Source organism: Anticarsia gemmatalis, chromosome 7, assembly GCF_050436995.1.
Source record: "Anticarsia gemmatalis isolate Benzon Research Colony breed Stoneville strain chromosome 7, ilAntGemm2 primary, whole genome shotgun sequence".
Classification (NCBI taxonomy): Eukaryota; Metazoa; Arthropoda; class Insecta; order Lepidoptera; family Erebidae; genus Anticarsia; species Anticarsia gemmatalis.
In genome coordinates, this window is record NC_134751.1 from 4,139,587 (window position 1) to 4,162,282 (window position 22,696).

At 34.1% G+C, this 22,696-nt stretch overlaps 6 protein-coding genes across 6 annotated transcripts; 3 read left to right on the forward strand and 3 right to left on the reverse strand.

Annotated features, from left to right (window-relative positions):
• Positions 1-178: 178 nt before the first annotated feature.
• Positions 179-1,829, forward strand: LOC142974308 (RNA transcription, translation and transport factor protein). The gene is made up of 4 exons (XM_076116556.1): positions 179-366; positions 456-680; positions 932-1,018; positions 1,292-1,829. The coding sequence occupies exons 1-4, from the start codon at positions 297-299 to the stop codon at positions 1,588-1,590; spliced, it is 681 nt and encodes a 226-aa protein (XP_075972671.1). The 5' UTR covers positions 179-296; the 3' UTR covers positions 1,591-1,829.
• Tim8 (translocase of inner membrane 8) lies at positions 1,817-2,636 on the reverse strand. The gene is made up of 2 exons (XM_076116557.1): positions 2,441-2,636; positions 1,817-2,208 (listed from the first exon to the last, which is right to left on the reverse strand). The coding sequence occupies exons 1-2, from the start codon at positions 2,537-2,539 to the stop codon at positions 2,035-2,037; spliced, it is 273 nt and encodes a 90-aa protein (XP_075972672.1). The 5' UTR covers positions 2,540-2,636; the 3' UTR covers positions 1,817-2,034.
• Positions 2,637-3,181: 545 nt separating this feature from the next.
• Ada (adenosine deaminase-like protein) lies at positions 3,182-6,546 on the reverse strand. The gene is made up of 7 exons (XM_076116560.1): positions 6,254-6,546; positions 6,028-6,176; positions 5,551-5,739; positions 4,910-5,129; positions 4,380-4,536; positions 3,988-4,088; positions 3,182-3,507 (listed from the first exon to the last, which is right to left on the reverse strand). Exons 1-7 carry the CDS (start codon positions 6,296-6,298, stop codon positions 3,319-3,321), a joined length of 1,050 nt encoding a protein of 349 aa, XP_075972675.1. The 5' UTR covers positions 6,299-6,546; the 3' UTR covers positions 3,182-3,318.
• Positions 6,547-6,933: 387 nt separating this feature from the next.
• Positions 6,934-9,397, forward strand: LOC142974312 (N(4)-(Beta-N-acetylglucosaminyl)-L-asparaginase-like). Its single transcript, XM_076116561.1, has 6 exons — positions 6,934-7,194; positions 7,350-7,503; positions 7,808-8,036; positions 8,379-8,572; positions 8,803-8,910; positions 9,149-9,397. The coding sequence occupies exons 1-6, from the start codon at positions 7,083-7,085 to the stop codon at positions 9,369-9,371; spliced, it is 1,020 nt and encodes a 339-aa protein (XP_075972676.1). The 5' UTR covers positions 6,934-7,082; the 3' UTR covers positions 9,372-9,397.
• Positions 9,398-9,815: 418 nt separating this feature from the next.
• Positions 9,816-11,288, forward strand: RpS2 (ribosomal protein S2). Its single transcript, XM_076116562.1, has 3 exons — positions 9,816-9,947; positions 10,268-10,787; positions 10,980-11,288. Exons 2-3 carry the CDS (start codon positions 10,269-10,271, stop codon positions 11,244-11,246), a joined length of 786 nt encoding a protein of 261 aa, XP_075972677.1. The 5' UTR covers positions 9,816-9,947; position 10,268; the 3' UTR covers positions 11,247-11,288.
• Positions 11,289-16,498: 5,210 nt separating this feature from the next.
• Polr1D (RNA polymerases I and III subunit AC2 l(2)37Cg) lies at positions 16,499-17,712 on the reverse strand. Its single transcript, XM_076116563.1, has 3 exons — positions 17,472-17,712; positions 16,943-17,043; positions 16,499-16,700 (listed from the first exon to the last, which is right to left on the reverse strand). Exons 1-3 carry the CDS (start codon positions 17,484-17,486, stop codon positions 16,514-16,516), a joined length of 303 nt encoding a protein of 100 aa, XP_075972678.1. The 5' UTR covers positions 17,487-17,712; the 3' UTR covers positions 16,499-16,513.
• Positions 17,713-22,696: the final 4,984 nt, after the last annotated feature.

A 22,696-nucleotide genomic window follows, 5' to 3' on the forward strand; every position in this document is an offset into this window, starting at 1 on the left:
ATAGAGTATTTTAAATTGATAATTAAATTTAAAAAAATATTAATGAGCTTGAGACGTCTTGAAATTTACTACAAGCTTCAAAAGTGCTGCTCTGCTCACATAGCCGACAAGTCAACTTTTGAGATTATAATAAAACGACTTTCACAGTCTGTGACACTAATGACAGCATTGACATCAGAATTCAGATATTGTTTGAGTCTTGCCCATTTCTGTCTGACATATATTGACTCGTACGTAGAGGGGCTAGAGGTTATTAATTATTAGCAAACCTCATCGAATTGCATTAATATTGTACTATGAGTAATATCTTTAAACTTAAACTAACTGCTTTGGGGCATCCCAATCCAGAAAACTTCAATTGCGAAGGTAAATATCGTAGAAAAACTTGTAAAATAACTAGCATTAACAGGTATCACCCTACGCGACGTTCTTTATGATAAGTCTTTATTTTTTAGATGAAAAAGAATACAGAAGTGTCGTCTTGTGGCTAGAAGATCAGAAAATTAGACACTACAAAATTGAAGAACGAGAAGGTCTAAGAAACATTGACAATGATGCATGGAAGGAAGCTTACAATAATTATCAGAAGGACCTAGTGAGTCCGGCGTCTGAAGGCAGTCCGAATGAACAGTTGAATTGGTTGTTGTCGTATGCCGTGAGATTGGAGTATGCAGATAATGGTATGTACAATTTTCGTATTACTCACAGTAAATTACATGTTATTCCTGTATACAGTATCCATTAATCCCCTTAGTGTAGGTATTGCTGTTTATGATTGCACAATAATTTCAGGCTTAAATTATTTATATTGTCTGGTTTGACAGGGTTAGTTAGAGAAGTAGTCTACCCAAACATAATATTTTGTATAATCTGACTTGTTAATATATTTTGATGTATGAATAAAATGTAATGAATAAATAATTGATTTCAGTTGAAAAATACAAGAATGCTAAAGTGGAACAGCCAAAACAAGCTGCACCAAATGTGGTATCTTCAAATCCTCTGGACAATCTTGATTGTAAGTATAAATGTATGGTCAAAGGCTAAACTGCATGGATTATAATATTTATAGTGAATATTCCGTCAAGTTTTTTTACAACAAAAATAATTTAGGACAATTTAAACGTAATAAAATATTTTTTATGCATCATAGTATTCTAAAAGTACCCACTGTTTATGAATTGAACAGTCAATTTATTTTCACACCAACACAACTAGGTTCTTAACTTTGTTTTTGGAATAGGACTTTTTAGTTTTAATACCAGTGTACAACTGCACCTTTTTATTACAGTTACAAGTCCAGCATTCAAAGCAGGTGTGGAAAGAGTATCAACACTTGCTGGAGTTGGACCACATCCAGACCCAAAATTCAGACTGTCAGCATTAACAAAGATTCTTAAAACCAATCCACATCCAGATCCTCCTAAAACTGACATGAACCTCATCCAGCAACCTGCTGATGTACTGAAGCTTCTGTTCGTTCAAGACCTCAGAGATTTGCAGACTAAGATCAATGAAGCTTTGGTGGCAGTTCAAACTGTTACTGCTGATCCACGCACAGATACTAAGCTTGGACGTGTTGGAAGATAAATCGATCACCATCAGCATCTTTGAAATAACTTTGCTTCTAGTCTAATACAACAACAAACACTTTATTTACTTTATTAGAGATGCAAAAACACAACCGTTACAGCGAGAATAATAGACTATTATAATATTGGCTTTTAAATGACTATCGTTTGAGAAATTATGTTGATCCTATTTCAGTTAGGAAAATAAAACATTGGAACTGATCTGTAAAATACAACAAATAAAAAACATTCAAAATACCTAAGTTTATTATGTCATTTATTCATTAACAATTTATAGGTAAGTGTACATTTTTGGTATAATAAACAACTGTGGCCAGCTACTTAACAAAATGCACTTTTCAACAAATCTTCAACCAAAAAAAATGCACAATACAGTTCCTTACATTGACTGAGCTACACATAAACCATACATAGGTTTGATAACAATATATTATAATGAAATTCAATGCATTCCGCCTCCTTTCTCTAACATCTGTGCAAACCTGTTTGTGATCAACAGAGATACATCAATAAATCTTTCCACACAGTTGGTGATACAGGTCTCTGTGCGAGAATCTAGTTTTGCTCCAGGCTTGTCGACACATTTATCCCAGCAGAAATCGTTGAATTCGTGAATCTGAAATTTAATATAGATATAATTCCTAAATTCCTGAATTCAAAATAATGCATTTGTGATATGATATGACACTTAAATTAAAATAGACAAAGACAATAAAGTTGTCACATAAAAAATGTTCAGGTATCTATCTCAATATTATTTAATGATTTTTTATAATGAACTTGAAATATACACAAAATATAATGATGCAATGATTACATACAAGATCGAAATGTTGAAGTATATTTACCTGAGCATGAAATTGAGCCTTTTGTTTTTCAGCGACAAGGAAATCTTGCAATTCCGAGTCTGCTCCTTTTGGGCTTGCATAGTCTGAAAGATCACCCATGGCTAAAGTTTAACCCAATTGCTTTCTTTACTTTGTTAAATTTTTGTGAACTACTTCACATTTAATTTGAGGTTAAGTATGCTTTCTGTCAAACGTCAAGACGACGAAATTTTATTCGAAAAAACATTCCAAAGTACGTTGACGTTATTATGTAAGGAATCACAAAAATATTCAAATTTGTTTATATATATTATTTCTTTAGCTTCAAATATTTAAATTTTTGCAGAAAATATAAATATCTATGAATAAATGAAGAATTATCAACAAACATTGTTATAATAAATATTTATTAGGTGATATGGAATGGAACGCCTATTCAGCGTTTTTTAAGGATTTTAAATAATGAATATAGGGCTTTTGAGTTCGCCTTGGCGGAAGTGCATGTCTCCTTGAATTTCAATAAATTCAATTACCTATATTAGTGTTTGAAATAAACGAGCCACGTCATTAAATTATTGTTCATTTACAGATTGAACAGAGCTGACTAATACCTATTTACCCAACCTGCCTGTGGGTCTGCTAGATCAGGACAAACACGGCAGCATGCTCAAATTACTAACAGTCTGTACCTTTCTGGATTTAGCGTTCGAGCTTACCTCAAAGGATTATAAATAGTAGGAAATGTGTCAATAAAACTAAATATAAACTGAACTATCTATTTATTTAATATTTATTTAAATGTTCTATTTAAATATTAACGGCTTGCAAAATGAAACAATGAAATCAACATTTTTTTACCCTGTACTCTCTCAATAACTTAACTATTACAAATAAAAATATTATAAAGCATTTTTATTAATAAAATTGAGCAGCTTATCGTTAAGCATTTTACGAGTATCATCGGCGAATATGTACTGACACGCATTTAACGAAAGTCTTGCTAATTTTGAAGGAGTCAGGTTAAATGTCTCAGCACAAATCCGGTACTCTTGAGACAAAGAAGTTGAGAATACTCCCTTGTCATCTGTCTGTAATATAAAAACGAGAACAAATTAATTATAAATAATTTCTAAGAGTACACTATTCAATGCTCACAAGGAAAATGTCTCTATAAAATTTAATCAAAATACAATGTAATAGTAAAACTGTAATAATCCTTATATTGTTTGTTTGGATTTCAAGAACAACATGATTTCATAGGTAAAGGTAACAGTTTCTTTTAAAAAGGCGTAGGCAGAACGTATTCTAAACATCCAATATTCCCTATTAGCAATTTAGTCACATGTAATTAAGGGTTAGCCCATTGTTGTAAACCGGGCACATTATTCCGGCCTATTATTGAGAAAAATATAAGTAAATTAGAAAGACCAATTGTAATTTCCCAACCCCGATGTCAAATCTAGGACTTCATGGTCAGGCGAAAAATATTATCTGTAAAATCGATTATCAATCTGTTTGTCTTTCTATCCATTTTTTACTACAATATGTGAAATCAAACTTATGCTTACACATATAATAACAGGAATTTCAGCTTCATAGAGGTGTTTGAAGTGATGAGAGTCATAATCTGGACTTGATTTAGTATTCACATTACTTGTCAGACATACTTCTGTAAAAATTAAATCAAAGTCAAATATGAACTGATTAACTTAATGGTTCAGGCGCTAGTGTGGTCCCAACAATCTTCACATGTTGACGCCATATCTTATATCGGCATCAACCGTTAAAAGTTTCCAGAGTATTATTTGCGCCTTTAATTTTTGTTAGCTTTGTATGAGTTTGAGTCACAGAAATGCCGATGTCAAAATCATAGGATTTTAATATGGGTAAAATTTTGATGAGAATTTCTTTATGAGAAAGAAATTTTGGCACACGAAATGTCTTCTAAAAATGGACTCACCAACAGGTATTTTTAATTCACACAGTTTTGCCCATGTTTCATCAGTCCCTCCATAATTAGGATGTATGCAGATACCATGGCCAATTCTATCAGGTTTGAATTTGAGCATGTCCATCACCTCTTGTGGGTTGCAAACCTCACCACAATGTAATGAAATCTGAAAATGAGAAAATACCTAATCTGTAGATAACCTGTTTAATTCATCACTGTAAGTACATCATAAGTACTTAGTAGTATCAATATTATTAACTGTACAAAGCAAATTATGGTTCAGCCACTGTCACAAAAATAGTAGCAATTTTTTTATATTCTCTATGAAACACCACACATTCCATGCCTGTGATTGGTGGTTCAAAATTAAAGCCACAATTATTACTTTTCGAATTTCTCTATAAGTTAGTCTCATTGCTAAAGAAAAACTTTACTTTTTTTGCTTAATCGAAATCCAAACTTGTCCAACAATTAATCAGGCAGTGCTAAGATTAATCTACATCTCGGTAATTATTAAATTAAATATGTATACTCCTTACCTTCAGACCTGCTGCTCTAGCTTTATTTAATGCAGGCACAAACGTCTGAAAACTGCCAACAGTTGGATCACCACTTATTTCCAGTCCCACAACAATATCAGGGTAATTTTTATAATATTGTATGGCTAAGTTAGTAATTTCATCAATCTCTGAACATGTTGAGTTTCTATTGATAGAAACTATAAGTCGAGTAATCATTGTGAGGTGACGAGAAGACTTCCTGAAATAATATGTATAAAAAAATATAAACAAACAGTATTATTTAATCATGCTTACATATAATTTTACAGCTGCAGTTAAAGCTGAGATGTTTAAGCATGGGCTACCTACTCAAGTGTTTGAGGGTTTGTACCCCAGGCAATGCACCAACATATTTTCAGTATATAAATTATGTGTGTATCAGAAATATTTATCTCTTGTTCTAATGGTGAAGGAAAACAATGTTATTCTTTTATCTTGACCTTGCACACCTGGTAGTTCTTTGGAACAGCTCTTGAAGGTATGCAACGTCTCCATTCTGCAATTTTCCACAATGGTAGGCAGGGAGGCCGGGTGGAGATCCTTACCCAGCAGTAGGGCCTTTAATCTATTCTCTTTTTTACACATAGCTTAAAAAGTGTGAAATTTTGAGAAATACGTACTGTATAGTCTGAATAATGGTCTCAATGTATGATACTTTGGTCATGTGCGGAGTATCTCGTGGAGTGCTCCTAAGTTCTAGGTAACAACAACCATCATCCTGAAAGTCCTGAAGAGTCAAAGTTGTGGCCAAGGCGAGGGTTTCTGGAGTACTTGTTAGGGTATGTGCAATACTAAATACTTGGAAACAGCTGTAATTAAAAAATACATTTTAAAGTATGCTTGGAAGCACATTCCACATTATAATCAAATATAACTCATGCAATTTAAATACAATCTTACCTACATCTAGTATTATTACTATAGGTCATATAGTGTATCCTCTCACAGTGCTATTAATTAATTTATTAAACATTTAGATAAGAATACATAATAATGTTAGTCACCGCTAAATTGAGCGAAAAACAAGACAGCAAATTAAGGCTCGTTGAGGATAATATTGTATTCTATAATTCTGTTTGTACTATCTATGTACTCACTCAGATAATTTCCTCGTATCGCCGGCACCAACTTGAAATTCGTCAAAGAAAGCATTCGTTTGGTCCGCAAGACCGGAGTCCGCGTGGAATCTTTTTAATTGTAACATTGTATCACGACTCAGGGATCCATTGAGATGAGCGTGTAACTCCTAAAAATAAAAAAAAACTTAAGAATAAAATAAGGTATGAGCTTAGTCGTTTTAGAAAATAAAGTTAGCATACTTACAACTTTCGGCAATTCTCGACAAAATGAATCTAGAGCTAAGGCCATATTAGTTTTACTTTTAAATTTAATTTTATGACTTCGTGTAACAAAATTTAATAAGAAGTATCCTTAACAAATTTTAATGAAATTTCATCAAGACTCTTTCCGCTTCAGTTTCAAGGAAAACTGTCAGTTTTGTAACTTGTAAGATGACAATGGTATGGACATACGTCAAGACGTGATCTAAGATTTATTTTCAGAATCAACTTGTAGCCAATCAGAAGACAGATATTTATCACAGTAAGTTGTAATTGGTTGGTCCGGTTCACTCCTTCCCTCCCTGAGCGGCATTTTTTACATGGTTTTGTCAACATCGCTCGTCTCTGACTTATTTATTTAACAGCAGCTATTTCTCTCACTGTCCTCACTCAGATTACTATACTGTGCTCGTTCAAGATTTAATACCTCAATCAGCTCTCGCACAAAACTAAAAGATGTATTTTGTAATCCCGAACTTACCTGTAAAATGTCCGCGAAGTAAATCGAAAGATATCCTATTATTATTCATAGGTATATAAAATCTACATTATATTGTGAATGTATTTAGAGGTGTTGTTGTAGAATGTAGTTTCAGGATATTTTCATTTTACAAAAAAAAATCCTCAAAAGGCCTTTATCTACACTGACATAGGTACATACAAACAAGTGACATTTGTTATCAAAAGTCACAACAGCGATGACAACCGGCTATCAACAATCAACATTACTTCTATATCAATGTTTGGTGTGTACAGTTGTACACTGCACTGCTCACGTTATTTAAACTGTTTTGTAAAGATTACATTTAAAAATGATTAAACCGTTATTATTCGGTTTATGTTTAACAATTAATGTAATAAGGAGTGACCCTAATGTGCCGATAGTAATAACGACTTGGGGGTTTTATAATGCTACAGTGAAGGGTAAGAAATGTTTATTTCTCAGAAAGTATTTTATTATTGTATTTCTTCGTCGTAACCTGATTAATTCAATAAATGATTTACTTTACAATAATGAGGCTGGATTGTAAGTGGGATAAACATTTCAATCGTTTTAATAGGTATATCATTTATTACAGCTTGGGATGTCTTAAAGGACGGTGGTGTAGCCTTAGATGCTGTTGAGCAAGGAGCTTCTGTATGTGAGGCTTTACAATGTGACGGAACTGTGGGCTATGGGGGGAGCCCCGATGAAAATAGTGAAACAACATTGGATGCTCTTATAATGGATGGGTATTTAAATTAAAAAAATATAGATTATAGTACATAATAGATTATCTATATAATGTATTTATTATTTAATGGCTTTATGCAAAAGGAGCTCAATATATATTTTTTAGACTGATGTGTTGAATTCATTGATGCCACATCAGTGGCTTGGGACTCCACCTATTTATTCCACATTAACTTTCTATTTAAATATAGTAAAGAGCTTATCTTATATTATGGTAACAAGTATGTGTTTTACAAAGGCCTAATCACATAAGGAACTCACACATAGACTGAAAAAATTGAAATAATAAGCTTATTTTTTTAGGAAAACCATGAATGTTGGGGCGGTTGGTGCTCTGCGTAGAATAAAAAGCGTTATATCTGTTGCTAGGCGTGTGTTAGATCATACCAAACACTCGTTCTTAGTGGGTGAGTTAGCAACGCAGTTTGCGGTCCAAATGGGCTTCAAAGAAGAATCTCTGACTACTCCCGAATCAAAGGGATTATGGACTAAATGGCATGAAGAGAACAATTGTCAACCAAATTTTTGGATGGTACGAATAACATGTAACTGTAATATTAGAAAGAGGCATGTATGTTCTAGCAGTGTGACTCTTAAAATAATATTCCACATATTTTATCGTTATTAAGTGAACTCTCATTTCAAATGTCTATCTTCTTATCTAGTTTATGCAATGATATGATTAGCCGATCACTGCTGAACTAGAATGGTTATTTCACAACATACCAGATTGCACCAGAGGCATGTGTAGTGTTAGTACTTTTTAACAGCTGAACTTGAATTTGAGTATTATTCAAGCTATGGAGGCAGATAAATTTTATTTTCAAGTGTTTTCCAAGATAAATATAATAATGTCGCTTTTATCTAATCTCAGAATGTCAAGCCAGATCCGACGCAGCACTGCGGTCCATATCGTGAACTTAGGTCAAGTTCTATGGATTTAGAACCAGAAGTACAGATGATAATAAACAGATACAACCATGATACAATTGGAATGATTGCTATAGATGAAAATGGTGATATAGCGGCCGGTACTTCTACTAATGGAGCTAAATATAAAATACCTGGGTAAAAAAATATAATAACTCATTAAAGGAATTTAAAGTCCTACGTAACATTGCGAAAAAAAACTTTTTCAGATTGTAGAACACAAGATCGTTATTCCCCTACCATTGTACCTACCTAAGGTTTTATTTACATGTTCGTGTAACAAAGATATGAAAATGTCTAAATGCCTTTAAACAATAGAAAAAAGATACCGATAGGTACCTAATATATTATTAACATTATATTCACAGAAGAATTGGTGATTCCCCAATACCAGGAGCGGGTGCATATGCGGACAACGCTGTTGGAGGCGCTGCGGCTACGGGAGACGGTGATATTATGCTCCGATTTTTACCGAGGTAATATTAAACAAAATTCGCCCTGCCTTTATTACTACTATTTCTCAGAACTATTCAACCTTTACTATATTTTCGTTGTGACAAAAGTTAAATTATATTTGCTTTTCACAGCAACGTGTTGCAGCCTGCAACATTGCCACACGTTGCTGTGAAAGTGTAGTTGGCACATTAACGAATGATTATCTTTAGAATGTAAAATAATTAATTTATTCCAATAATTCAATCATTTAATTTTTAGCTTCTTAGCAGTTGAAGAAATGCGAAGAGGAGCATCACCTTCAGAGGCAGCAAACACTGCCGTTAGAAGAATCGCGTCGCACTATTCCAACTTTATGGGAGCCGTTATAGCGATAACGAAAACGGGAGAATATGGCGCAGCATGCCATGGCATATCCTCGTTTCCTTTTGTGGTCCGTGATAATACTAGAGAAATAGCAGAAGTTATTACTATTACATGTTAAACGATTATAAAATACCTGACCTAGTTTTATTCTGATTTTGATTGCTGATAAAATAATTGTATGCATAGGTACCTAATTAATATCACGCCAGCAACTGCATCCGAAAGCGTAGGCAGAGGTGTATGTATGCAATATGCTTACCCGCCCGGGTTTAATCGTATAAAAGGGTGTAAATACTCTAAATATAAACTAAGTAAGTTTTAGGAGAGTTGAAGATATCCATGTTTTTACTTTTTTACTAGAATACTAATCAATTGATAATTTTGAGAGGGCGAAACAGTACCTAGTTTACTAAAATAAAATCTGCTGGGATTAGTTGTGAGTGTTGTGACATTCATAATTTCATTTGAATAATTTACAGAAATGTATAAAGGTGAATATAAAAAGTAAATATAGTGAGATGTCTAGTAGGTACTTTTAACCACTCTTATAACATGATTATGTAAGCATTTTCTGAGAGATCTTAAAACCCCTGGTTTCATATACAAAGATCCCCACCTCTGCACCCGTCAACAAACCTCAAAATTTTTAGATCGGCCATTTTGTGTTTGACTCCCATTGCGCTCACAGTTCAACGTAAGTGTTAGACTTTATTGTATTTTAAATACTTATTTTTTGTTTTTGTTGAATTATGGATTGTGCTGATTGACTAACGCTTTAGTAATATATAGTTCTAGTAGTATAAGATAAGTTGCTATAACCTTTTCGTTAATGTAAAGATAACGAGTTACCACCACGTGGTGCTTTCATGATGAAACCTAAAATTCATTTCATTCGTGGTATCTACCATAGTGTTTACACAGTGATGGCCTTAACGCGTCTGATTTCTACAATTAGTATATTAATATGCTCTGAAAAGTACATGTTTATAATGTGTTCATTAATTTATTTAACAGAATGGCGGACGCAGCTCCAGCCGGTGGACGTGGCGGTTTCCGCGGTGGTTTTGGTTCCCGTGGTGGCGATAGAGGCCGTGGTGGTCCCCGTGGCCGTGGACGCGGTCGTGGTCGCGGCCGTGGACGTGGAAAGGAAGACCAGAAGGAATGGGTACCTGTAACCAAACTCGGCCGTCTGGTTCGTGAGGGAAAGATCGACAAACTCGAAAGCATCTACCTGTTCTCTCTTCCCATTAAAGAGTTCGAAATCATCGACTTTTTCCTTGGGCCCTCTTTGAACGATGAGGTCCTCAAGATCATGCCTGTACAGAAGCAGACCCGTGCCGGTCAGCGTACTCGTTTCAAGGCCTTCGTCGCTATCGGTGACAACAATGGACACATTGGTCTGGGTGTGAAGTGCAGCAAGGAAGTTGCTACCGCCATCCGTGGTGCCATCATCCTCGCTAAGTTGTCAGTTCTGCCAGTCCGCAGAGGTTACTGGGGTAACAAGATCGGAAAGCCCCACACTGTGCCTTGCAAGGTAAATTATTATTTTGTTTACCTACTTCTTCTAGGCTTTCTTTTCTATGATGAAAACTGATAATCATTTCATTCGTGGTATCCCCTGAGGTTTCCAGTGAAGTTTGCTAACGCGTCTGAGTATTACTATCAAAAAATTCTATGGTTGTTGTTCATTTATCAGTATTTACATTGTGTCGTTATCTCATTACAGGTCACAGGCAAGTGTGGTTCCGTCACCGTAAGGCTGATCCCAGCTCCTCGTGGTACTGGTATTGTGTCTGCTCCAGTACCTAAGAAGCTGCTTCAGATGGCTGGAGTCCAGGACTGCTATACATCAGCTCGTGGTTCCACCGGCACCCTTGGAAACTTCGCCAAGGCTACATATGCCGCCATCGCCAAGACCTATGCTTACCTGACCCCAGACTTGTGGAGGGACATCCCGTTGACCAAGTCACCTTACTCTGAGTTCAAAGCCTAAATACAGTTTTTGAAACTGAAATTAAATAATTAAACCATCTGATTTTTGTCTTTTCTTTACCAGTCTTTTCTAAATATGATAAAAGAGCTACATGAAAAAAAATTTAGGCTCTCTTTGTGACAAATGCGAATATACAATAAAGTAACAAGTCTCTCTAAAGAGTATATAAGAGATAATGTTCAGCAGCTTTAGGGAAACGAATTTGTCTTGCTAACAACAAAATTGCATCATCATTGAAACTAGTATTGTAACTGAAATTACTATTTAATGCAAGACCAAGTTTGATGAATTGTTTTTTCAACCAGGAGAGCAGCTCCTGTGTGCGTAAGCCCAGCTAAGTTTACAGTCGCACGATCGATGTCTTGAAGAGCTAAGCCTGCCGACGTTCCGTTGAATGTACGTCAGGCTGGCCCGGCCCCATGGAATTTAATAATGAGATTGTTATCAATCCAATGTACCCGGGTATACTAATATATGTAACACCTTCATTTTCAATGTAACTCTTTTTAAAAGAAATTACGTGCACTTCTTAGTGGCCGGGCCAGCCTGACGTTTTCAGCCCGGCCACCTTGTTTCCCACTAATCTACAAAAAATACTGGCAATATTGTGCTACAGATGAAATGTACCCTATAATTTATGCATATGTAACACAAAATCGAATCCTAAAATGCAATAGCATACGAAATATTAGCGGTTGCAGGTGGCCGGGCTGAAATTATTTCGTTAATATAAAACAGTAAAACTGCAACACCTACCAAAAACTAATACCAGTACATAATGAGATATAGAGATATAGAATACATGTAACGCTTTCATTTTAAATTATAATACATATTTAGAAAGAATAATCACTTGAAATTATATTTCAGCCCGGCCACCTAAAAGCGGTAATATTCCCTAAAATCTTATGCCAATTTGTACAGTAAAACCTGATACAGCTATGAAATGAAAGTTACATTCGTTTCGTTTTAGTCGTATACCTTTAAGCCTTCTGTTTGACTAGATTATCAAAATCTGAGAAACTTGCCGAAGAGTGACTACCGTAAAACGGGGTGAATAGAATTCGCGGGGTGAATAGAAAAAAAATCAGGAAAGTTTTCAAGGCCAATATTTGAGTACTCCTCGTTGAAGAATTTAGTTCAAATTTGAAATGATTACACGTCGATATTACTTCTCTGCGGTGTCATAATTGTTTAAATGTTTAAAATTATATTTATACCCAAAAAAATGCTTCAAAGACAACCGTCCTCAAATGCCTTAATATCGACCTCCAAAACTTTGGATTTAAAGTGGGATTTCTTTTCTAATGAGTTGTTTGAAGTGTTTATCTCTTTAGGTGTATATTAATCTATAAATATACAATATTGTTAATTGAAAAAACGTTTTTAAACCTAAAAAATATGTTTAAATCACAGAAATAGTCATTTTTTTGTATAAACGGGGTGAATAGAATCGTTTGAAGGGTGAATAGAACTACAGTACGGGGTGAATGGAAACATAGCAGGGTTCAATAGAAACGCGTAAGGGGTGAATAGAAACGAGTGAGGGGTCAATAGAGATTAATAAATAGGGTTGTCAAAAACTGTAAACAAAATTAACATAAACAATGAAAAATTAATAGTTATTAATGTTCTGAAATTCACAATTATCATTGTATCAAAGTTATAACGGCAAACTACTGCATATAGTATTAAAGTTAGTTAGGTTATCTTGTTTTATTTTTTGAGTTAATCTATACGAATCTATACTAATCTATACTTCTATACTAATATTATAAAGCTGAAGAGTTTGTTTGTTTGTTTGTTTGAACGCGCTAATCTCAGGAACTACTGGTCCGATTTGAAAAATTATTTCAGTGTTAGATAGTCCATTTATCGGGTACTAGCTGACCCGCGCAACTTCGCTTGCGTCACATAAGAGAGAATGGGTCAACATTTTCCCCGTTTTTGAAACATTTTTCACTGTTACTCTGCTTCTATTGGTAGTAGCGTGATGATATAAAGCCTATAACCTTCTTCGATAAATGGACTATCTAACACTGAAAGAATTTTGCAAATCGGACCAGTAGTTCCTGAGATTAGCGCGTTCAAACAAACAAACAAACAAACTCTTCAGCTTTATAATATTAGTATAGATGAGTACGGGTGAAAAATGTTACAAAAACGGGGACAATTTTGACCCATTCTCTCTTATGTGACGCAAGCGAAGTTGCGCAGGTCAGCTTGTGTAATTATCAACGGTTATTTCAATTTTTAAACACACATCCTCCCTTTTCAGCATGTTGGATAAGTCGTCTTTGGCAGCCCTAACAGTTTTTCCATTCACCCCTTTGGTCGTTTCGATTTACCCCTATCGCTGGGTGAATAGAAATTGACCATATTTTTAAGGAAATATCGTAAAATTATGCATATTTTTCGACAAATATGGTTTTAGCTCTTTCTTCATGGCGCCGGACATGATATAGAATAACCCGACAATAAAAATAACAAGTTATTCGCAACAAATTTCTAGGACAAAGTTGAAAATTGTTTCTATTCACCCCGTTTTACGGTATCATTTATTAACTAATTTCAGGACATTTGGTTTATTGAGTGAAACAAAATTGGTAATAGTCATATTTTTTTAATAATCATTTTTGAAATTAGTTAGACAACATTTGTACTTATATTAATTAGGTACTATAACAATTGTTAATTATAAATAATGTAAAAAAAGGTTACACATTGATAATATAATAACACAGTTATCAAAAAATTATAGTAATATCAATATTACCTTAACATCGAACATTCATTCATTCAGAATATTAGAAGATAATTTTTGGTTAAATACTTATTATACATATTAAAATAATTCTAAATATATTAAAATAATTCTAAAATCATTAATTTGTTCAAACAAATTTGCGACATTGCATTCACAATTTATATCTATTGTATTTTTCGAGGATAGTTTGTAGTACTTTTTACATAATAATATGGTATTTCTTAGTTCGTATACTGCGGCTTCAGATATGTTTTTTCAGATATGCAATATATTTAAATTTGAATTAGTCAAAATACTTATAGTACAAATGCCAGATATAGGCTAGCAATGATTATTATATTAGCATACGTTTAATTATACAAGTTAACATTGTGATTTTTAGCTGTGATTTTAATATTATGTTAAATTATATATACTACATAGCTATATTTCCATTAGCTGCCACTGAAAGAACTATGGTTCTCTCTTTATTTAAGAATTGTTGTAATAATTATATTAGCATAATTTTAATTGAAAGTTTTCAAAACTTTAAATTCAAAGTTGATGTAAAAATCATTATGAAAATCTGTGATTTTTTACCAAGGTATAATAAGTATTTAACCAAAAATTATCTTCTAATATTCTGAATGAATGAATGTTCGATGTTAAGGTAATATTGATATTACTATAATTTTTTGATAACTGTGTTATTATCAATGTGTAACCTTTTTTTACATTATTTATAATTAACAATTGTTATAGTACCTAATTAATATAAGTACAAATGTTGTCTAACTAATTTCAAAAATGATTATTAAAAAAATATGACAATTACCAATTTTGTTTCACTCAACAAACCAAATGTCCTGAAATTAGTTAATAAATGATAGTCACTCTTCGGCAAGTTTCTCAGATTTTGATAATCTAGTCAAACAGAAGGCTTAAAGGTATACGACTAAAACGAAACGAATGTAACTTTCATTTCATAGCTGTATCAGGTTTTACTGTACAAATTGGCATAAGATTTTAGGGAATATTACCGCTTTTAGGTGGCCGGGCTGAAATATAATTTCAAGTGATTATTCTTTCTAAATATGTATTATAATTTAAAATGAAAGCGTTACATGTATTCTATATCTCTATATCTCATTATGTACTGGTATTAGTTTTTGGTAGGTGTTGCAGTTTTACTGTTTTATATTAACGAAATAATTTCAGCCCGGCCACCTGCAACCGCTAATATTTCGTATGCTATTGCATTTTAGGATTCGATTTTGTGTTACATATGCATAAATTATAGGGTACATTTCATCTGTAGCACAATATTGCCAGTATTTTTTGTAGATTAGTGGGAAACAAGGTGGCCGGGCTGAAAACGTCAGGCTGGCCCGGCCACTAAGAAGTGCACGTAATTTCTTTTAAAAAGAGTTACATTGAAAATGAAGGTGTTACATATATTAGTATACCCGGGTACATTGGATTGATAACAAACTCATTATTAAATTCCATGGGGCCGGGCCAGCCTGACGTACATTCCGTTGATGGGTGACGATCTTATAGGTACATATCGAGTTCCTTCGGAAGGCAAGATAAATAAAATTGACGGTCCCGGCTGTCTTTATGAGAGATCTTTGACAGCCGTTGTTAACAGTAGCCAGAAGCTTAAATTTTAATGTCTAACAACCAGTCGCTCGATATAAAGTAGGTACTGGTATATCTGACCTATGTATTAGTGTCTTAACTGTATAGCCAATCATAATATTTGACCTTAGATTTATTTATTATTGTTTCCTAATATTTAGGTTTTTAGTATTATTAGTGCGGGAGTTATCTTTTTACTAACAGTTGCCCGCCGGGCAACTTGAGGCGGGGAGTAGCGACCCCGCGGTACCTGAATACTCCAGGGGGAAGTCACCCTTCCTCATCTCCGGCTTGCCTTAGTTGGCTCGTCGGAGTGAAAACTGACAAGGAAGCGGTCCCCCGCCTCTGGCTTGCCTTCATTGGCCGTTCAGAGTGGAGTCGCAAGAGCAGAGCTCTCACTCTGTTCTGAGGACGGATGCTGAACGTAAGTGGTTAGTGGGTCAGTGATGCCGGACTCTTAAGGAGCAAGTGATCTGAGTTTAACGTCCAGCCCCTTGTTGCATTTTGAGCGACTTGTATAGGGGGCCCAGTTTGTGAGTTGGCGAGTCTCCGCGTGCCATTTTTACGTGTTTTACAGTGTCATAGGCAGGTGCCATAGTCCCTGTAGATAAATAGACAGTTTTCCATTCCATCAGCACCCCATCCCAATAGCCCAAGTAGTTTTTTTGCCACACAGTCCGGTGATTGTCCTTGGGTGCATTTTATAGTGTAATCAGGGATAATCACTGGACTGTGTCACCATACATTTTAGAAAGATTAGAGCAGTTGTAAAGGGCCTCTACATGTTGGACTCTGTAGTCCCGAGATATGGTAAGACTTACATAATAATTATACAGTAGAGGGTGAAGGAGTGAAGGTTGTCAGTCAGAAAAGTGATTTTTTATGTTTTGGTAAATTCTTTTACTTCTTTTTCAAATAAATCTATTGTATGATCACAAACTTTCTCCAAATCTTTTAGTCCTCTTTTCAATACTTCTAATGCTGGTGTTTCTCTGGCCTGTATCCTAAAGTGCATTTTGGCTTCAGCTGGATGAGGTACTGTATAACCACAGAAATCTACATCTTCACTGAAAAAAGAAACAAAATATTGAGAGATAATAATATAAATATATAATAAAACTAAATACTAAATAGATAACTAAATAGGTTTAATGTAATTTGGAACACAGGCTTATCAGCTGGATTAACACAGAACTTATTATCCTGGGAAATCTTTTCACTTCAACTAAGTCACAGGCAGGAGCTGGTTCCTAATAATGTCTCTAACAATTTTTGCTTCACTAAACATAAGTGACTTGAGTTTACTTACTATCTGGTGATTATACATTTTAAAGCATTTCCTAGTGTGTGACTTTCATTTTGAAATACATAAGTCCTGCATGTTGGCCCTGAATCCTCATCTCCTGGGAGCTGAAAGAAACACATATTAAAATAATTAAATAATAACTAATAATTCAGAAGATTAATGTGATCCTTCATTATTTTTTTAGCTTGTGATCACAGCCAGTCACACACATTAACTTATATATTCATTGGTAGATTTAATAGGAATGTTTAAAAAAAATACTATGCATCAAAACATTCTAATTCAGAGTATAAAAGTGTATTGTACACTTATTAATCTATGACAGTTATTTATTTATGACAAAGGATATACAATACTAACTCTTTTTATTATTTTATCAAAGGTTGTATTTTCTTGGCGTAAACTTGGCGAATTTATAGGTTATGTTGTCATGTGGTGTTATGCATGTTTAACATGAAATTTAATTAAATAGAAGATTAAGAAATTTATTGTCATAAAAAGAAGCGAAATTCTCATAAAGTTTTATATTTACCTCAGAAATCTTCATTTTATAAGTGTTTACTCTTTTTTTCTAGAGGGACTGATTTGGTCCAAATGCAGTGATAGATCAAGCAAGAAAGTTCTTTTATTATACTGAATTAGATCCAAAATATAATGAAGTTTCATGCATGCATGTACAAAGAACTACTATTTATTTTAATTTTCGATTTCGGGATATTCAGTGTTTACAACTTATAACAATATTAAGATAATCAAAATTGACATTGACACCTGACAGTGACACTTGATCGAATCGACTTGTCCTAAGATATACCCTTAGCGTAGAACGGAATGTGAAAAATATTATTAGGAATATTAGGTTTCATTGTTCCACGGACTTCCACATGACTTGTTATTGAGACTAAATGTTTCCTTCTTTGTAAAGATGTTTTAAAATAGGATAGGTACGTTAACATTTTAACCTACGGTGAAAAACCTACCTACCTACCTATTTACAATACGCGATACGCCTTTTAGTCACTCACCATTCAGTCACCACAGTAATCAGAATATGTAGTGGAGTCCAGATAATAACATTCTTATGAACTTGATAAGAAAAAAGTTAAATGGCGCGTTCTATAAATAGGTACTATTTGGTGCCCTAAATGCTGAACAGAATTTAGTGTAACATTTTTATCAACTGAAAAATATTTCAAATAGAAGCTATTTTTAGTTCAGACACGTAGTTTTGCAACAGGAGATGATAACTTGCATACTAACTTAGGTACTTACATGTTGTGATATCGATCCATTAACACACATACGATAACGTAATTACACCATTTAACGTCTAAATTATGATATTAATTAAATAACATACCAACTAATTAAGTGATCCGTGAGTGATAGCCGCGACAGATCAGGTTCCATGACCCGCGTTCTAAAATACAGAAGTTAGGTTCAGTATATAAGCAAATTTTATTTCGAAGTAACATGACTAGATAGGTATATGTATACTTACCTAGGTTACGATAGCCATCCTGTCCGGGTATCGCCAGTTTGTTCTTAGAAAGGCACCCGGGGTAGTCTAGTAGACCGAATGTAATATCTTCTAAATTAATCATACTTTGTGTAAAATGAGTGCTTTGTTATAACTAAGCACTCATTTTACACAAAGTGCCATGATCGAAAGAAACTGTTAAATTTAATAATTTATTTGTTTAGAAATTAACAACATTACAGATTATTTCCATTTGTTGTACATTTAAGGTGAATAAAACTACTAATTTCAATTAAATAAAACTTAAGAAAAATACTTAGTTACCAGGTGGCATTGGGCGTGCTGGAGATACAGTACAGCTAGTAACGGGTACTTGCAAAATCTTAGCTGCATATAGGTCATAATAAGAATGTTTAGTCTTACGACCTGGGCAACTAGTTCGGGAGAATCGCATTCACCACGAAGAATTTTGCAGATGAATTTAAGAAGAAAGTAGTTACACCTTACTTCAATAGAGTTAAAGTTTAACATTTCCAGTAAAAACTTAGTAGGGTATAAAAAAGGATATAATTTAAACATTTTCTTTGCAAAGAAATGCTTTGTGAACTCTCAAGAAGTAAGGCGTAAGTACATTCATGAAGGTTCCAAATGATCGACGTAGCTTCGAGTTTGTTTCTCACGAATGCCATATTAACTAACTTGATTCCAGCGGATTATCAAACTCTTCCATGTTTCTGATAACAAATCTAAGCCTAGGAACGAAATGATTCGACAGCTAGTGACTTCATAAATCTGATCATGGAAAGTAAGACGCGTGTCGGAAACTACCCCTAGATCTTTGATGGTAGTAATTCGACTAATTGGTTCCGTACGTAGAAAGTCAATGGCATGACTAAGGTTTGGCGATCGAGTAAAATACATAACAAAGTATTTGAGGTATTGAAGAGGAGTTTGTTATCAATGCTCTACTGATACACATAATTAAGAACTTCTTGTAGCGTGTGTGTTTCTGCGTTTCTTTCTACGCCGTATATTAATTTGAGTCCGTCAGCATACAGCAAATAGCTTTTGAGTGCTTTAATACTGATTCAAGATCGTTAACCATTATCCCAAATAATAAAGGCCGTAGTATTGAGCGTTGAGTCAGACCAGACCTAGTGTGATACGAAGGCGGTTCGAAGCAACAATGACTTACGTATTGTTGGTGATCCCGCAGGTAACTGGCTAAAAACGTTAAGAGTTTGGTAGAGACACCAACTTTATAAAGTTTATTTAACAACAGTATCTACGCGATTAAATGCCTTTTAAAGTACCTCTAGGAGGCCACAAGATGATGTTTATGAGGAATATTGTGTAAGTATAACTAGATGAATATTCTCTAACTAGAACAATATTTCTCTTTTTCGCAAAAAAAATATTTGCGTTATTTGTCGTCTTTTAGATGCCAGCCCTAAGGTAGGTAGGTTTAGAATGACATATTCACCTGGGTTTTTTACTCTATGAATAGGAAACTAAACAAATCAAGTGTTAATGATTGCATCAAGTAATTACGCGATTAACTTCTGACTTCTGCTTTATATTGTATGCAAATATATGTTAATAAAGTAGCAATTTCAATGAAAACTTCCTTACTGCGTGCTAGGGAACGCAATCTCTCAAGATAAAGATGTAGGCATTCAATTACTAATAATGTTTAATGTTCTTATTTTCTAGTACGAATATATTTAGTAAGCTTTATAATATTAGTATAGATTAGAAAAAATCCTCCGTCAAGCAAAATGTCACTTTAATAGCAAAATATGACCTCAGCGATTTATCTATGTATGCCCATGTAAGTATACCCCGATGTATACCCATGTCATTTTTGTTCATGGGATTTCAAAATAGTTATAAGAATGTAATTTTGTACCATTATTTAAAGTTTATAATTTTAGTACCTATACATTTATAATAAGATATGACGTGCCTAATGATTAAATATATTGAATAGAATTATATAATACCTACATGTAAAAATGTTATTAAATATTGCATGCCTTGTGACGGCCAAATATGTGAAACTTTATTATAAATAAGAACTCTAAACCATGTTTGTTGCATTAAATTATTTTGAATTTGAATTTTGTCATGTTATATTTGTCATATTGGATAAGTCAAAAACTACTTACTCGACTTGACTACCCAATTTCAAATATTCAAAAGAATCATCTAAATTGGTCCGCTCAGAAAAAAGTTATGAGAGAACGAGCTTAACAAAACGCACCGACGACGATTTGATAATCTCCTCCATTTTTATGGTGCTGTTAGTTCATCGAAAATAAATAATTAATGTGCTTTTCTTGTTTTTATCAAAGTAATCGAAATAAATATCTTTTCACACACTGTCATCTGATTTCAAACTAACCACAGCTTGTACTAGGTATAGTAACCAGACAACTGATAAACATATTACCAATTCTTTCAATACTTACATACAAACTCGGAACAGACACTCAAATATTTGTCCTGCATGTGATTCAAAGACATTATACAAGGCGCGGTGGTCTTTGGTGCGAGGTATTGGTAAAATATATCAATTTTCTTCTCATTTTTTATTAATTTACATATGTATGTATGTGTGGTAATAATATAATTATACTTAAAATTTGGATTACTAAGTATCATCTATACCAGGGGTTCCCAACCTTTTCTTATAGTCCGTAAGCCAGGCGCTAATTTTCGTCAGTTATTTCCTCTCAGTCGATAATTCGTAAAATGCCTCAGAGAGTCGCATTATGACGCGTTGTAAACGTCAGCTGCGGCTCCGAGGGTGGGTTGAGCAGTGGTAGCCGCCCAAGCACGTAATAAAAAAAAATATTTTTAGTCATTTCTTCCCGATTAAAAACTTGATCAAATTAAAGTTAAACCAATATTGCATTTTACGAATTATCGACTGAGAGGAAGTTGGTCGTGAAAATCTGTCGCTGGCTTACGGACTATTAGTTCGGGACCACTTTTATACTATTCTTGTTCCCAGGGACCACTTTTTTATGTATATTAAAAATAAACTGTATAGTCATCAATCATCAAAACAAAAAATAGTAATATTTTTTGATATAAACTTCTGTAATTTTGTATTAACTAATGTGATTTCTCAGCTTGCATTTAAGAAATAAATTTAAGTGAGAATAACAGTCAGTAATGAAAGATTCACTCGCGGAACACTTTTTGACTTCTGCGGACCACTGGTGGTCCACGGACCACTGGTTGGGAACCACTGAACTATACCAAATTACTTATATTATAAAGCTGAAGAGTTTGTTTGAACGCGCTAATCTCAGGAACTACTGGTGCGTAAGGCTTTAGGCTATATTACATCACGCTACGACCAACAGGAGCAGAGTACCAGTAAAAAAGTAACAAAAACGGGGGAAAATATGAACCATTCTCTCTTATGTGATGCAAGCGAAGTTGCGCGGGTCGGCTAGTATACATATATGTAGCACTCGATGTAGTTATGTAAGACCAAGGTTCTTTAAAAATATGCAGTTTAATTTTAGTGCCTTATATAATTTTATTTAAAAGTTTAACGCTTATCTCGTGTTTTGCATTTTAGGGTTCCCAAAGCCCGAAGGATGAAAACAGATCCCTATTACTGAAACTTCGGTGTCTGACAGTCTGTCTGTCTGTCTGTCTGTTTGACTGTCACCAGGCTATATCGAATGAACCGTGAAAGTTAGATAGTTGAAATGTTCACCGATTATGCGTTTATTTCACCACAATACTAAGATATACTAAAAAACAAAATATAACAAATATTTAAGGGGGCTCCCACTGCTCTCATAAGACAAACGTGGTTTTTTGCATTTTGTATAATATGGTAAATAATGGTACGGAACTAACGGAACCCTTCGTACGCGAGTCTGGCTCACACTAGGTCGGGTTTTTTTGTCACGTTATTACATAATTAGTGTTTTGCATAGATGTGTAATTACATTTGACTGTCATCAGTGACCTTTGTATGTCTAAGGTCGGTAATTAGCTCTTGATTAATTTCACATCTACCTGTTTATTGTTTTATATCTATTTGTACCTCTGTAAGATAAATGCACGTGGCTTCGTCGATTTTTTTATATAAGCAAGTATAGGTCGAGGCAAAAAAGTTAAACACTTGAACAAGTAGGTGTTTTAGAAAGCAAACTGAAGGTAGACCCAGTGACTCTCAGTCGTCTGATCAACTAATCAGGCTATCGAACGCAATTTAGTCGCGCACTGAAATTCTTCAGAAGCGGACCTGT